This window comes from Python bivittatus, unplaced genomic scaffold (assembly GCF_059951505.1).
Source record: "Python bivittatus isolate LINGU-HERP-01145 unplaced genomic scaffold, Pbiv_v1 ctg000200_np1212, whole genome shotgun sequence".
In the NCBI taxonomy this organism is placed as follows: domain Eukaryota; kingdom Metazoa; phylum Chordata; class Lepidosauria; order Squamata; family Pythonidae; genus Python; species Python bivittatus.
Genome location: NW_028277040.1, coordinates 3,402,081 through 3,420,188, shown reverse-complemented (window position 1 = coordinate 3,420,188; position 18,108 = coordinate 3,402,081). Strand labels below are relative to the sequence as shown.

At 37.9% G+C, this 18,108-nt stretch overlaps 1 protein-coding gene across 1 annotated transcript; it reads right to left on the bottom strand.

Moving 5' to 3' along the window:
- Positions 1-218: 218 nt before the first annotated feature.
- MYL1 (myosin light chain 1) lies at positions 219-13,169 on the bottom strand. The gene is made up of 7 exons (XM_007421669.3): positions 13,083-13,169; positions 12,256-12,280; positions 6,957-7,100; positions 5,488-5,661; positions 3,557-3,634; positions 1,260-1,314; positions 219-552 (listed from the first exon to the last, which is right to left on the bottom strand). The coding sequence occupies exons 1-6, from the start codon at positions 13,083-13,085 to the stop codon at positions 1,286-1,288; spliced, it is 453 nt and encodes a 150-aa protein (XP_007421731.1). The 5' UTR covers positions 13,086-13,169; the 3' UTR covers positions 219-552; positions 1,260-1,285.
- Positions 13,170-18,108: the final 4,939 nt, after the last annotated feature.

Sequence of the window (18,108 nt, the reverse complement as noted above, 5' to 3'; positions counted from 1 at the left end):
TTACTAATGGATCATACTTCAGAAGCATTCTTGGATAAGAATTCAGTGTTTCCAGATGGGAAATTGAAACCATCATAATATAAAAAAATCTTCCAGGAATCCCCTTTTGATTCACATTCATCAAACTATTCAAGATAATTTTTCTCATAAAACTTTATTGTATGGAATAAAACGTAGAGAAAATAAATTAAGACTTCAATTATGTTTTAATTGGGATTTGCAGAACTGAAAGTTTCCAGCCATACACTGACCACAGGGATTTATTATTAGATTTCCCCTCCCAAAAGAATGCGCCTCGCCTTCATGGCAGACAATATGGAAAAAAGATTATTGGGCTTGACAGTTGGCAGTGAAGTCCTTCACAGTTGCCTCAGCAAGTGTTTCATTGGTCAAGTGTAACAATTTTGGGATTCAGCAGGTTTTCTTGCTGGTGATTTCAAAAGGGAAGGTTAAGAGGCATAAATTATAGTCCATTTAGGTTCCAGGGTGACATTACTGAATGGAGCAATGGTTTCCTAGATACACAGATTTCAAGTGCCTGATGATCTTGTTCTGTCAAAAAGCAAAAATGAGTTATAATTATAGGACAGCACAAAGACAGTATTTGCATTTTTAACAGTCAAGTAAGTAATTGTGATTTTGCTCCTTTCCCTAACTCTTTCTAAAGGTATAAGAACTGTGGTTGATAATAACTTATTCAAGGCCACCTACAACAAGGTTGGAATCATCAAGGGGTCCATGGAGTGAAGAAATGTGTAATGGATTAAAGCTGTAGAATTTGTATCACAGGAAGCTATTCAGAATATATATTGCCTGGCAGCCATTCCTTCAGGCTGAAATAGAGGAGATGGTTTCCTGCTATAGGAACAGCTTCTTCTATTGCTTCCTTTCCCTGAACCCATCAGTTTTCATAACAATCTGGTAACTGGTGCTTATGTTTGATTTGCTTCCCTCATCCTTTGTTTTGTGTTCTCTCTCGTAGCCTGTAAGCCTGAGGAAAGGATGGTCTTGATCTTTGTTAACTTGTCAGCCACTCTGAGAGCATTCTCAGCTGAAGAACAGCGTGAAAAGAGTACCAGAGATGGAACATAAGAGACTTTACATCATCTTGACTTTAATGAGACTTAAGAACAGCTACCAGTGGAACATCACTTTGGCTGCCTTGTGACCTGTTAATTTACTTGCTGCACATCTGTTACACCTTTCTTCCAAAAACCACCACCTGATCCAAGAAGAGCATGCTCAGAAAAGGAACTTACCGAATTACGCGTCTTGAAAAATCCATTTAGATAGACATGATGTGCCTCACAAATGCTGTAGAGTAACACAGAATTGGTATACTGTTAGGGAACTCTCTATGACAAAATGGCATGGATTCATCATTCTGTTCTGTTTTCTTCTTGGTTTGCATTTTTCTCTTTACTCCACCGCTCATTAGGAATTCTGTGCCCAGCCTCTGTGGGTTGTATTTGGGTTGTTACATCACTTTTTAATAGTGGCAAACTTTAGGAATCCTTCCTGCATGAATAGTGTTTCTGTGGCTAATTTATTATCTGTGATAAAACTAACAGTTCCAGGTGGATCAGTACAATTGTAACTAACAACATTCACTCCAATAATGAGCTGCCAATATTTTAGAATAATAAGGTTACCCAGGTAAAAAGATTTGTCCACCCCCATTATCAAATTGACAATTTCAGCTGTATGATGGTATATGAAGCTTGGTGTTTGGGATATATTTTAGTATAGAAAAAAAGGCTAGGACAATCCTAGCCAACTTTCCAGGAATCAGAACGCTCTTATAGTTGGTATGGAAATGCCAGCAAAAGATTTACCAGTATCATGGGTACTTTATTCATATGGTTTCTAGTCACTTTCATTCTTTGTCCATCTTCAGCTCACCCACTGAAATCTTCCTGATGCATTTGTCCAAATTAGTTGTCCTTCCCTAACATTTTTTTCTCCTAATGATCTGGTCTGTCCCCATGGCCACGTTTTCCTTCTGGAAGCTACCTGCATGGTGTTTTCTCTTCTTCATTGCCTACTGCTTTTAGCTGAAGGGAAGATGGTTCTCAAGGTTTTGCCACATAATCCCAGCAAGTCATAAGCACATGGCTGGTATGATACTGGCAGGACGTTTGCCAATGTCTCGTGAATATATCATGCAATTACAGGGAGGTGTTTCATGTGCACAAAGTAAGGTACCATGCCAACCTTTTCAGGTGAATCTAGATCTTCTGTACTGAGTCTGGCTCAATACCATTTTTCTCCCCCTTTAACATCTCACTTCCTTGTTATCTCTACTTTGGTCACTAATTATTTTTTCCTCAGTAGCAAACTTGTCTGTAAAAGTACTACTAGTTTGCCTGAAGGGTGGATGGAGCCATAACACCCTGTGTTTAGCACTCATTCAGAGGACTACCTGACAACAAAGTTGGATAGTTTCAAGTTTGAGGGATTTGGTTTGTTATCATCAGAACCAACTTTAAAATAATGGCCAGGATTGGAGTTAATATACTGCTCTGTAGGTGATGTAACCTATACAATACACATAGATACAGTTGAATTACTACAGCTGCAGGGTAATAATATATATATAAAACTGGTCAAAGGCAGTAAATTCATACCATTCATCGCAAACTGGGAACACTGAACACCTTGTTAGGGTGAAAACAAATGGGATACTAGAGAAATCCACCATCAGGTATACCAACTCAACAGAAAACAAGTAATGTTGGGGGCTGGGGAGGGGGGCAGCAGTGATGCAGCTTGGTAGATCCACAACAGCCAAGTGTTGTGAACGACACATTGAAACTTGCTCTTCAACCCCCATCCCCCACTATTCCATGTTTACAATTATTTATATCTTCCTGATACAGTACTGCAAAGAACAAATAAGGAAAGGGCAGTTTGTTAAAATTCTCAGAGCAAGCAAGATTTTATACTTTAAACTCAGAAAATAGTACCACCATTGTAACTGGAATAAAATAGAGTTTGCTTTTGCTTTCCTCATACTAAATACATATTGTTGGTTATAGGGAATGGGATAAAGATTTGTTCTGGATGTTTATAAGGATAATCTATCTTTAATGTGGATGATGAAGATATTCGTATTCAGAAGAAACAATGGTGTTTTAAAAGCATCCAGCTTGTCCTCAGTGGCTAAGATGCAAACTGGAGCCCTGTTTGCCCCTTCTCTCATCCTGTACTGGTCACAGAGGGTATACTAAAGATCTATGTACCATCCTATATCCGCTCTTAGTTGCGCTATAGAATATCTGATCATGTTAGCAGCACTGGAAGTGATATGTTTCACTCCTCTCTTCTGCTCAGCTCCCCAAGTAAAATCACCTTCCCTTCTCTTTCTCTCTCTCACACACATGGAATAGCCTCCCAGAGCAGTATCCTGCCTCTCTTCTCTGGCCTCAGTGGAACACATCATGACAGCTTTGGCTAGGCTATTTCTTGAAAGCAGAAGACAATTGAATATTTCTTCTGGAAGTACTACTAGCCTGTTCCATCCACAACCATCTATCTTCTGCGTAGTTGCCCTTACCTTCATAGTTGATGCAGCCATTGGAGTCTTCCTGCCCTTTCATCAGTTCTTCTACTTCCTCTTCCTTCATCTTCTCACCTAGATATATAGAGAAAAGAGTATTAATAATGCAGTTTCTCTTCCCGCTTGTGACCTCATAATGAATTCCCTTTACTCACAATATATATATATATATATATATATATATATATATATATATATATATATAATTAAGTAGATGACCTTTCCTCTGTTGTATTATATAATAAAATGTGCCATTCCTGATTTTAGCACCTGGAACGAAGTGGTGGGAGAAATACGGAGGGTCTCAAAAGGCAATCATTACTGATTCCTTTCAAAATAATAATAATAATTTCTCCAATATCTTCATTTCAGTGGACTCCACATTGACCAGAGCCACATTTACTACAGTGATGTGAAGGTTATCTTGAAGTGATATGCAGGAAGAAATAACCAGAAACAGTCTAAGCATGGAGAGATGTGACCAGAGGTAGAGCTGGAAGGTTAACCAAGATATGTTTGCATTAAATCCCAAGAAAATATTTGTTGGCAGCGAACAGCAGTTTCCATCCTTACTTCCAAGTCCAGGAACCACATGGCCTAATTACTCACAGGGTGGAAAACTGCATACCAAGACTCATCCCTGCCTCTGCTGTCCACACCTCTGCCCCCTGGGAAGCTTGGGAGGGAGGGGAGGACATCCCTGATAGTGCTGCCTAGAGCAATTAACAATTGAAAAAGATCATTCATCTTTAAGGGGTGTATCTTGTATGTCTTACTATGAACTGAGTTACCATTTTCATAACAGAGACAGTGATATCCTTCTGACTCAGACAATTCCACATCATTTTGCCCTTCAGTAATTACTGGGGTAATTTGAGACCCTTGCTTAAGGAAATAATAACCATGCTGTGAGTTAGCCTCAATTTAGAGATGTTACCCTACATTTAAGCCAAATGTTTGTTTAGATAGGTGGGGAACTAAGTTCCCCAACAGCCGCATTCTAATTATGTTGGCCCCTTCCAAAGCAACATTAATTTCCCCTGAACTCAGAAATCAATTCTATCTGTATCCCTAAAGCAATTACAAGTGCTTGTATAGTGAATCTATTTTCACAAAACTCTAAGCAAATATCCTTTTTTCCCATTGAAAATAATAGTTGGAGATTAATCAAATTATGGTCTTTTTTGCATCACTCTGCTGCTCCTCCCAGGTGAATGGTTTTCCCAGTAACAAATGACAGACAAAAATTGCAGCTATCCCATTTATATCAGGAACACCTGGATAGATTGGTATCCCAGCTGTCTTTGCACCTGACAGGTTTGGCATTCATTTGTCATTACCAAAATATTTATTTATTTATTTATTTGCGTATTTATTTCCACACCAGCCTGCTCTGGGTTAGAACCACTGGAGACAGAGTGGGAGAAGGAAATGGAAAAGATAAATTCATAGAGAATACATGCCTGAAGCAGCCCCATTTTTTTGCCAGGCTGCTCCATAGCCTCTCATGTCTGTGTCCTTTCACATCCAAATGCTGAGAGGGAGATGTTAGCCCTCCCTTTTGAATTCAGAGGACCCAGCCTAACCCAGTTATGGTGAAATATCTGAAATAGAATTTACACTCAATACTTTGGGGGAGGGGTATGGGTTATGCCATGATCCCAACCTGAAAATGGTTCACACAGCACCCTGATTTTGTAACTGGTTAAGCAAGTTGTATGAATACAGCCCTTAGATTAAAATTGCAGGGGCAGTTTAATTCGTTATTTTCTCTATTAATCTTACCCTTCCTTAGATAACTCTTTATTTTTATTCTGCTCTTGACTCAACTAGGATCTCCTTTTAATTTAATGAAAGCTATGACATTTGATTTTTAATGAAATTCATGTACATTTCTGTTACAGTTTGATTCCTCTCCCAGCACTTACCAAGAGTGGCGAGGACATGGCGGAGTTCAGCTCCCATGACCGTTCCATTGCCCTCCTTGTCAAAGACACGAAGACCTTCAACAAAGTCTTCAAAGCCACCTTGATCTTTGTTATTGGCAGCTGCCTGCAACATGGGCAGGAACTCTTCAAACCCAATTTTCTTTGCATTCATCTCTGTAGACAAACAACATTATCAATGTGTTGGAAGGTGTGTTTTATGATATGTCTGGAACTCTTCTTCTGAAGCACCAAGCAGAGATTGAGATTAGCCCCGTCCCCCCAGCATTATCCTGCTTTTGAAAATTAATTCAGTTCAGAATACCAAAGCTCTCGAGGAAAGAGAAATATCCAAGTATTTGCTCATGGCTGTGTCTATTGCCCCAGGAGGCTACTTTCACAAGAAGAAAAGTTTGTACACAATTAAAGTAGACAATTTTTACAAAAATCTTAATTTAATGGTTGTCACCCACAGCTCTGTCTCTAGACAAACAAAATAGTTAACAGTTGCATTGCTAGCACAGAGGACATGTAATCTGATTGAAACACATTGCAGAGGGGAGTGAGTTGTGTAGGACTGGGTAGTGGGTATTTTATTTGATTAGTATTTATGTATTCTGCAGATCTGTGCTGAGGTTGTGTATTTCTTTTCCTTTTTGTATTTTTGTGCAGCACTGTTAAGCAGGTAAAACTATAGTTTCTGGTATGTGACTGACTCTTCCACAGTGATATTCTTATTTACTTGTGTTAATAGTTCAGTGTAATGTATTTCTTTATATGTTACCTTTATAACCTGCTTAGGACTCAAAACAGCGTTCAGAGGATTGTTAGGTGATCTCCTAACCAACTATTGCTCAGACCTTGACCTACTTATTTAAAAAAGGCAACTATATTCTGTGTCTTCAGCCTCTACCTTTGTCAGATGCTTCAGTCTATCATTAAAGGTATACAAATTAAAAGTGTGCAAATCTGGCTGGATAATGCTCACTAAGTGATGGTTGAAGGTAGAAAGGAGACTTGTTGAGCTAAAAGAGTTATAGCAGTTTTTACATCCTTCAACATAAATACCCTTAATTAGAAAATAATCATTTATGTGCTGTTTAAAAGATAATTTAAGCTTAGGTATAAACTCAACACTGAAATACTTTTACATGTCAGTTAATTGCATTTCAAGCCTATCCCACTAACTTTCCTAGGCTTTCTCCAAAATTAGTATGCAGAGGAATTCAGCTCTATGTTTTAAATTGCCAAATAAAGGAAAGATCTCTAAGTAATCTCTTCTAAGTGTTTTAGTTCCCTACTTTGAGTCACAGATGGAGCTGAATGGAAAGACATGAGTGTATGTGTGTATTTGCTTGTGTGATCAGGTTAGACTTTCAGAAATCAATACACCAAATTTGACATTCATCTAATGGGAAAAACATTCAGAGGATATGTTCAAATTAGGAGCTAGATCACAAAGGAGACTTTACCCTCATTGCTGGGGTTGCCCAGGATCTTCTTGATTTCTAGATTAGTTGGGTTCTGTCCAAGAGCACGGATGACATCTCCAACCTGGCTGAGAGTGATTTTGCTTTCCCCGGTCCTGTCGAATAGGAGGAATGCCTCCTTGAAGTCTACAAGAACGGAATGTTGGAATTACCAGAGGCAAACATCTAATCCATAAAGTAGCTATAAGCAGTGCTTGTAAAAAATCCAGATTCTCTGCCACCACTTGCAATGGCATCATATGTCAAGAATTCTACCTGCAAACTTAATGTTTTGTTGGGGGGGGGGTTGCCATTCCCCTCCCCCTCTTTCCCCCCCTCCTGTAATGGTATGTGGGAATGACCTTGGGAGACGGGGGGGGGGGGAAGAGATGCTGCCTAGGGAACAATCAGATAAGAGGGGAGTAGCCTGCAATTGCATAATGGGCAGAGAAAGAAACTCAGAAAGGAACTTCCCTAACTTATCAGGCTGTAGAAGAGATGGCAGGAGATTTGTATTTTCAGACTTGAAGATTCTGTTAATGTAGCCTTACAATAAAGTAGAATTAGTTCATCTGGTTGTGTTTCCTGTCTGGTCTACCTGGGAAGGCTGACACCCCCTTTCCCCCCCTTTTTTTTTGTTTAGGAGCTATTAATATCTCTTAGCTGAGACAAGAAATTCAGAAGGTTCTCATTTTCAAGACAAATGAGTTGTATGATTGCACTAATATTGCCAGTGAGACATTAAACTACAGTATATGTGTGGTAGTTCTATATCAGTTCTGCAAAATATTGTATAACTTTTTTCCTTGCTGCTCCATAGAAGCAATTTCTGTGGAGTCCTTTTGAACTCATAAAGAAGTATTTAAATAATTCCACATATAACCTCAACCAATCAATTTAATTAAACACTACTTATATTGCTTTATCAATAGGTATCTGAGATTTCTAGACTAATGCAACTGTAAAGCTCTGAGCTCTATGGCAAACTGTGCCTTGCTGTAGAAATGCTATACACCCATTGGTAGTCCCCAAGTTAAGAACGCCTGGGTTACAGATGACCCATAGTTAAGAACAGAGCCTATTGTAGCAAAATTCAAGTTAAATACACAATGATTTGAGTTCATTACACAATGCTATTTATACAATATTATACAATAATACTGATCTGACTTACATACAAATTCAACTTAAGGACAAACCTTGCGAACAGAACTTGTTCTTAAACTGGGGACTACCTGTAGCCATGTAAATAATATTGAGAGCTGAATTTTTGAACAAGAGGTCAAAAAGAGTATTTGGGATTTGGTTCATGGATATCTCTGAGAAGTATTGCCTCCTAAAAAGAATTGTTTCTATGTTGACGTCTTGGGGTATTGATTTTTTTTTTTTTAATGACACAAGAATGCTGTGTTCTACATCTCCTATATAGTGACTTCCTTAGCCTAGAAACTAAATCTATAGATGATTCAAGATCTGAACCCAATTACGAGTGACTCAGGAGTCATTTCCACATCAACTAGGTTACCGTTGCCATCAACAACTTTATCAGGGTTATAATATTCCAGCTACCACTTTGTGTTAAATTCACTTATCTTAAGGGGTGAGCTTCCTGAGATTCAGTTTGGTCATTTCTAAATTAGTAAAGTGAGTACAGTATTTGATTTTTGGAATAATAATAATAATAATAATAATAATAATAATAATAATAACAACAACAACAACAACAACAACATGCCCTGTTAACTATGGTGCTGTTGCATATGCATTATTTTTCAAATTTGCTAAATCTAATATTTTTGTAAATTCACCATAAAACTGAATATAACTCCCATCCTGCTATGGTCTTCAAACATTAGAGTGCTTCTATATTAAAGTATAAAACCATTTGAATCTGCTCCAGTTTTGAATGACATGGTAAATGGCAAATCTCAGTAGAAGACAAGAATTGTTGATCACACAGTTGCATTTAAATGCTTACAAACCAAGCTTTGCTATTAGTATGTTATGTGGACCCAGCCAATGATTTTCAACTGAAGTGGTGCATATATTTATTAGATATTTAAAGAGCAAGAAATTAAGCCACTTTCTAAATCATATGTGTATTCAGGAAGGAAGGAAGGAGAGGATATTGATGTAATGGAGACAGAAGAAAATGAGATACTAATGTATCCTTATGATTCACAAATCCACAGATTGTTTTCCAACATGTATGTCGTCTGTTAGAGATGTGAGAACATTCTTGATGTGCAGCAGCTGCATTGCCACAGCCACATATGAGCTGGGACATCTACGCTGACACCTGATTCCTAGGAAATTACTCATCTTCTTCCCATCTCCTTTTCCCAAGGGAGAGAAACTTCTGAATTGGACGCCAGAGAAACAGGTATGGTCATGGCCAGGTATCCAGCCCTCCCACTTGTGACCGAAGCAGTTTCACCCATGAATTTCTTAATCCTATGAAGAGGATAGAGTCTTCCTGATCTGGTGCCAGATAGCTCATTAAATGATTCAAACAGTTGATGGCTGGTCATACAACTGCCAGCTGGAAATACCAGGCACTGAATATTGATAGTAAAAATAACAAGAATCAGTGAAGCAAAAATATAGGATTCATATGGACTCAGTTCTATTAGATTGGCCATATGATCAAGCATGCAGCCTTCATTAATTTTTCCCAGATGCTTGGTGCTGCTGTCCTATTTTAGTGCTTATACCAGCCCTTCTCATTACACTGTGCAAAGGAGCTTCTTTGCCCTCTTCTAAATTGCTGAGACAGGACATATGGCTCCTAGACTGTAACTCAATATATTTGATATTAATCCCATCACTATTTGATGTGTGGGACCTATGAAGTCTTCTGTTGCCAGATCCTCTCTCCTTACAGCTCATAAAATGTTGGCCTTTTAGAGATCTAGAAGGAAAGCTGCTACATACTTCAAGGTTTGCAGTTCTTCGGTGGATACCAAGAACAGAACATCGCTCATTGCCATCACTAGAAAATCTAATCACCAGCATCTATCTGTCTAACAAATGTATACATCATTGTAACTACTCGGTTTATTAACAATAGCTGGTAAACATATATAGCGAGAAGCAGACTTAAAAGTGTCTGCAAACACAACCAGCACACTCATAGTGCATAGAGTGGGTAGTTATAGCAGGCAGAGTAAATAATGTTTAAGCACATTCTTAAATCCCTTAAAGTGATTTTGCTATTGCTGTAGTTTGATATCAGCATAAATATCACAGCAAAACAGGTGGCCATTATTAAAACATTTGTCCAATGTTTTCTTTTCTGCTTTACACAAAGACATTGCAGCAGTTGTTCCCCCTTTTCTCTGTGCTCAGTCTCCATGAAGCTAAAATGTGGCTTTTATAGGAGGTAGAATTTTTTTTTTTAATTTTTTATCCTGCCTTTATTATTTTTATAAATAACTCAAGGCAGCAAATATACCTAATACTCCTTCCTCCTCCTATTTTCCCCACAACAACAACCCTGTGAGGGTTGTTGGGCTGAGAGAAAGGGACTGGCCCAAAGTCACCCAGCCAGTTTCCATGCCTCAGGCAGGACCAGAACTCACCATCTCCTGCTTTCTAGCCTGGTGCCTTAACTACTAGACCAAACTGGCTCTCTTGTTTAAAAATGTTTTTTTTTTAATATTAAAATGTTTAAAAACAAAACTAAATTCTAATTTATTTTATGATGAGCAGAGCTCTCAGCAATAAAAATAAAACCTGGTCCAGAAGTAGATATTCTTAGGGTTTCTCCACTTTTTTTAATATATAATTTTTCTTAGGAGTGAGAAATTGATCACAGCTATGGCAACTTATCTTCTATATTAATTTAATCTGAATAGGGATAGTAATCTATTGTAAATGCTCATTTACTAAATTATGATCCTAAAAAATCCCTCTAATTCATCATGTTTCACTTGTTATTGACTTAAAGTTAATGCAAATTGGTCTAGTAAATTCTTGCTAACAAACTAAAGAGAGAGATTTAGCCAGTATAGATTTTCCATCAATCTACAGATGAAGCAAATGCATGTGTGTGTATTAATTCCAATACAGGCATATGAAATCATTAATTTTGCAACAACTTCAACCTGACCTTATGCATGATGTACAGAAATCAGTAATGATTCCATATATGTTCCATGTTGCTGTTAAATTGAAAGCTGGAAAACCACTTATATGCAGTATTATTATTATTATTATTATTATTATTATTATTATTATTATATATCTAAGCATTATATTAAACAATTTATTTGGCAAAGAATTTCCAAAGAGCTACATTTGATGCAAGATTAATGTTGCAATATTACATTGAAAGGGTGTTAGGATTGTACCCGTCACATATGCTTGAGCAAAAACTCTTAGGATCCCCATGGTAAAAAAATAAAAAAGATGTTTTGCTTTTGACTGAATATTATATGCATGAATTCAAATAAGTCTTCTCTAGAGCTAGTGATTAAAATTAAGCTTTAAAGCAAATGTTGTTCCATAAAACAGAAAAATATTATTCTGAGAAAAAGAATTACCAGAATTAGGAAATTATGCAACAGTTCTGTTACATGAAAGCAAAAAAAAAAAAAAATCCTTATTCATGACAATTCATGTTACATATTAAAAATTAGATGGGGGGGTTACACTTTTTTTCTCCAGCAATACACACTACTTTCTTCTGAATATTGACAAGTAAAGAAATTATGTACATCTTTCATCTATTCAATAGGTAACATATAAAAAAATGTTTCTCTGCCTTTTTTGGTTTTGATGACTTTAAACTTCAGGGCATCCACTATCTAACCTTTGGAAGAACCATGAGTGAGAGTCAAATGCAAGACGAGCTTTGCTTTCATGGACTGACTGGCAAAACTTAAATATGTTAAGAAATTACTCGGAATCCATTTACATTTATGTAATTGAATCCAAATCAATAAAATATTCCTATTTATACCAGTGCACACTTTCTAATAGTACTTTATGTGAAAATGCCTCTGCATGTGTTTATGGATTTTTCCTGAAAACTCACCATCCTGTTGATCCTTGGAGAACTGGATCTGTTAGAAAAAAATCAATCATATAAAAGCCCTTGTAAAAACTTGTTGGAATTCACAGCATCCTGCTTGCTCCATGAAACATCTTCCCAAGATGCAAAGAAAAGGACAGTTTTTTCCTACAATAGCTGAGGTGCTACCAAGCTGCTAATGAAATAATATATCCATAAACCAATGAACATCCAACATCTGATATCAAAATATTGAATCACAGTAATATTCAATAATGTTCCACTTACCAGCAATTTGATCAGCACTGAAAGACTGCATTTGGCAAAAGAGAGAAAGAAAGAAAAAGAAAAAGAAAATACTAGTATTGTTGGAAAAAATTGCACTGACAGACAAAAACGGTAGATATCCTATAGCTAATAGCTATATCCTATAACTAGGCCAAGGATGCACTCTACTAATGATAAAAAGATCAGCATTATGTCTTTCTATATGCAGTTAGAAATATATTTCTAACGTAATATAAGTGTGGTATGATACATATTACAAATCAAATATATTGCTGCTTTCCATTAGCAAACACAAGGTAAGAAGCAGCAGCATTACATTTGAAAGAACTATGAAAGTAATAGACTTAGAGAGGTACAAACTTACACTGACTTATGGGAATAAGTCCCATTTAACTAAATGAGATTTACTTTTGTGCAGATATGCACACGACTTTTTAGTTAAAGATTTATCTGCCCTTTAAGTTCTATACGAAATATCTTGCTTTTATGATGATTCACATATAGGTAGTCCACTGGGATTCCTGTGCACAAAAATTTTAATAAACATGAGTTATTAATAGCGACTTGCTATAAAGTTGTGGGAAATGTGCAAGCTAATGAATGAGTCAAGATTTCCCAAGTAATCCAAACACATTAATGTAACTGTAAGGTACACATAATTTGTATGTTACACATCTACACATTCCAGCCTGATTTTGTTGGACATTGCCCCATTAAAATCTCACTAAATTGGTTTCTGGACTGCCTTAGCACTAGCACAATGTTGGAAATTATAATGTTACATTAAGCCACTAGCTAAGCAGAACTTAATTTTCTTGCAAACCCACCATGACTGAGAAAGCTGGAAGGGAAGAGGAGGAGCAGGAGCAGGAGCAGCAAGGCCGAGAGACTTAGCCGCGAGGCGTCTGAATCCCTGGGAGTGGTCCTTACTCCCTGTCCTTAGATCTTTTTATTGAACTGAAGGCAGTGACATCAGTGGCAGGATTAGATGCCAAACAGGAGCAGCCACTCCCCCTTGGAGAGTTCTTTAGCTTTCTTAGGGCAAAGAGAAGGAAGGATCCATTTCTTGATGGACCTCTGGCATAGGCTATTTTTAGGAGACTAGAGAAAGGGTAGGGTGCTGTTCACTGCTTCGCAGGGCTGGAATCTTGTCAGCACTTCATCACTCTGCAACATAAATGTGGAATACTCCTTTAGGAGTCTACCTATTTATTTAAGGGGCTATTGAGTGAACCAGAGAGATAATGGGGTAGCAGTTTGGTCTGGCTGTTAACATTTTCACTCAAGTCTGAACTGGGTATGTTTATTCTGGAGAACGGAAGACTGACCGGGGCCATGACAGCACCCTTCAGTGCCCAAGGGGCTGTGACTTAGGGGAGAAGACTAGATCTAGTGGATTTAAAAGAACGAATAAGAGGCAACATGTTTAGGCTGAACACAGAGAATGAGAATGATAGTAGACACCATTTCCTTGATTGCTACAAGTCTTCTCCAGACTGAAGGTCTGTCAGTCCTGCTTAAAATGGACCTGAGCCATGTGTGTAGGGCCTCATAAAGACTCCCCAAGTCTCACTCCCTTCCTCCCACCCCCAAATGGGAGCCTGAGAACATCTTGGGTTTTGTCCCAACCCCCCACCCCCAAATGGGAAACAGAATTCCAGGGGACAACAAGAGTGCACCCCTAGAAAGCACATGAGATTTCTTGATGGACTAAAGTCTAGTCACTGTGGTTGGGGGGTTGGGACAAAACCCAGGATGTTCTCAGGCCTTCTCTGCAGAAACATGAGGTTGGAGGGAGTTTTCAAGGCAGAAAACCCCCACCAAATGAATTTGTGGGCTAAATTTGAACACAATAGGAGTACTACATGCTTACTTTATCACTCAAGTGGGATGGAGATATTTATGAGTGACAAGAGCTGGTGTTTATTCCCAGAGCAAACCCTAGCCTTCAGAAGTTTATCCTAGTATGGTAAATACCATATCATATGAGGTTTTGTTCAAAACATATTACAGGTAGCTGCATTTGAATGATGCTCAGCTTCATGTTAACCATAGATGGAAAATTTACAGATGGTAAATCTAAATCAGATCTTTGCAATGGCTTGCTGGCTTAGGAAAGCAACATGAGAAAAAAAATGGTTCTTGGTGGGTGAGGCCACACTAGAACCACCATGTGTAAAGTAAGAGAAATCTAATCCTTCCTCCAAGTCCTTTTGTTTCAAAAACAAACTTCCCACATATTCACAGAGATTAAGCAAAACAGGAGCAGCATTTTGCTGCATCACTCCTACAGCCTATCACTGCATCTGAATAGATGAGTGGGGTGTTAACCATTGACTAAGTACATATTCACATTCAGACATAATGCCAAGCTCCAGTGCCTGTGATAAATATACAGCAAACTTTGGTTATACATTGGATTTAGCCCCCAGCAATTTAATCCTTTCTCACTCAGGTGTCTGAATGCACATATGGTGCCTGGCATTAACCAGGAAACTATGCTGTGATTTCCCATGTAATGTGAATGTGCCTATATTCTTTTTATGTATGGCATTCTTTACATGTATCCTCAAGCAATGTAAGAATTGGCTTAATGGACTTAAATTAAAGCTCCCTATTTTTCCTAGGATCAGGCTGTAAAAACACACAGTAATGATATATATGCTATCTATAAATCAAAGATGCAATTTGAATAATTATTTTCAGTCTCAAAATATGTACTCTCCCTAGATCATTCTAAACCTAGGTAAGCAAACATCAGAGGTATGCTTTAGATTTGACCAGCTTTATTCCACAAAATGAAATAGGTTCTGACAGAGAAACCCAAATCAAACCAAGAGCATCATGACACCCAAGAGCAATTTGGTGAAAGATAGGTACTGTTTTTGCAGCACCCCTCAAGCTTTGAATTCTCCAAAATAGGTCTGAGAGGAATATGTCAGGTGATTGACAGGTCTATCTTTCTAATCCCAAGGAGTGGTTTCATCAGGAGCTCTCCAATCACAGTGCTTGGAGGAAGGAATGCAGAATCCTTTACCTATAAACCCTGTCCAAAATTAAACTGTTAAAAAGGCACAGGCACAGAACTCTTTAAAAAATAATTATTATAATTTAAAGAGGGTTTCCCCACCTACTTATTTCTCCAACACTGATGAGGCCTCACCTTCTCATTGAGGTTTACTGAACCTCCAGACTTCAACCCTTTCCATGAAAACTAAACAAATTTCTGATGTTTTTCCAAGCTCATCATTAGGAGTCTGAAATTTTCCATTTCCCAAATCTGACTTCTAACATATGACATGCATAGTTTGGAACCGGCAGACATGTGTCATTTAAGGTGAAAAGTCAAAGATAAATAGAAGCAGTTGCAAAGATTGTCAAGTCTGATTTTCTAGGCAGACCCTCTTTCAGTAAAAATATTGTATTTCAAAATATGATAAGCCCACTTGACTACTTGTCATACTTCTCTTGCAGATTCTGCCACATAGGATTTGCAGTACTTGTGGCTCTGAGTATTCTGCCAAAAAGAAATCAGGGATAGGAACTGGAGGCAAATTATTTCCTTTTTGACAATTTACTTACATTGTTTTTGTCATTCTTGAATATTTCCAGAAGCTATAAATTAATAGCTTGTACATCTAGTATTAAAACATGGAAAGGCAGAACAAGCCTTAAAAAAACCAATCTCCATTTTGTTAATAATCATTTAAAAGCATGGCGCAGATTTGATTTGGTTCAAGTAACAAACCCTCGCTTAAACGGATTCATTTACAGTATTTTTTTTACAAAATCATTTATAGTTGTCACAGTAACTGAGGTAACAGAATGTTAAACAGAAACTGTTTAAAAATAAACCAAAAAGAGGCTTTTGCTTTCTCTAATGCACACTTGATGTATTATCATAAAATGCTAAGTTCATAGAGAAAGAATAGAATGTTCGGCCCTATTCTAGCTAACGTATCTTATACTGCAATTCTGACTTCATTCCCCCATGAGTTAATTAATGAATTTAGCAACAAGAAACTGCTATTAATTAATGGGTGAGGAGCAATATTTGGGGAATTCTGTGCCAAGCAAATAATTGATCAGAAATTTACTTTTACTTTGCTGAGACACAGGAGAAGAACTCCAGCATGTGCAAGAAAGGTAGAAAGGTCCTAGAATGAATGTTATTGGAATGGTACCCATTGCACAGAGTGGTTCTGAAGAAAGGGCATTGTGCAACTAGGCCACCACCATAAAAAGAGCCTCTCCCTGTACCTGAATAGGCCTTGGTTGAGCCTCAGCAGATCAAAAGGCACGATATTGGCTTTGGCTCATCACCCCTTTTGTCCTGCCTCGCTCTGTGACTGATGCTACCAGCTGAACTGCCACAGGGAAAATACTGCTGAGTTGCCTTAAAAGGCGACCATGTTGACCTCTGCTGGCGATAACAGCTGGTTGCAGGCAGATCTTGCTGTCTGTGTGAACACAGTGTTGAGCCGCTGAGGAAAAGCCAATGCATGTTGGAGAAGGTTACTGAAGAGATTACTATTAGGAACAAATGAATCATCATCAGATCAGCACTTCTGAAGCTAATAAAAGGGAGTCGACTTTGAGCCCGGAGCGTTTTAAAGGAAAAAGGGTGTGCTTCTTTCCACTGTGTTGGGAGTGAACCCTGATGCAGGTGACTCAGTTTCTTTCTCAAATAAAGTTGCTTGTTAGGCAATAAATAAATAAAGTCCAGCTCACACCCAACAGTGCTAATTTCCTATTTGTGGTGGCCATATTTGTCCCCAGTGGGGGCTGCTTTGCATGACACATTAATTGGCAGGGTTCATGTAACATATAGAACCATGCATTAACTATACTGGCTAGGTTTCCATAACACATGGAGCAGCACACAAGTACCCAAACTAATAGAGCCCTTTCTAGTCTACAGGAGGATGAGGGAAACCATGATAAGGTAGTTACCAACTTTGAAGTGTTAGTACGATTGCTACTGCTTCATGCTACTTAAAGCAATCATACTTTTAATATTCAGTTAAAAAATCAAATATCCCACCTAGGAGCAAGTGTTAAGCATGTCCTTATACCAAAGGTTGGCAACAGGGGCAGCATGGTCTAATGCAGTTTCCACAAAAGACCAGTTTTTATTTTGCAAAGGGGCCAATTATTACTGTCCTGTATTGGGCTGGTCAGAGCTGGGCAAGTTGTGCAAAAGGTTGAGAGGACGATACCCCTTTTCTCTGACCAAGACTTGCTGAAGAACATTCACATAGTTGCCACTGAGATGGGATTCTTCATGACTGAGGACTTGATCACACTGTATTTTTATCAGCACTATCAATATCACAAAAAATATAGCATAGAGTTCTTATGTAGGAGCTGGTCTCTCCATATGGGTAACTGCTTCAAAAACGATGCAGCCATAAAAAGGCCTGCCCACAAGGAAATAATTTTGGGGAATGACCACTACCACTGTGAACATTAGACATTTTCTGCAGCTAGCCATCCATATTGGTGGAATGAATACAATTCCCCAATAAAGTTCTAACTAGAAAAAGATTTTTAACTCACTTCCCTTTTTTCATTTTTGCTGAAGGGGTAGAAAGGCATTTAATCCTGAGTGGCTAATTTAATTTTGGTTCTTTGGGTATTTCATCAACCCAGTTTGGTGTTTAACAAAGATGAAGACATGGAAGCAAATGCTCTACTTTCTAATGGTTTGTATATCTTCAGTAGCTCAGCCCACAGTCAGGTAGCACAGTAAAAAATAAAATCTAGAATGTTCTGCTTATTGGCAATAGTTGTATATCAGTAAAATAGATCTTAAACTAAATAAACTGTAGCCATCTAATTCTATGCAGAAAA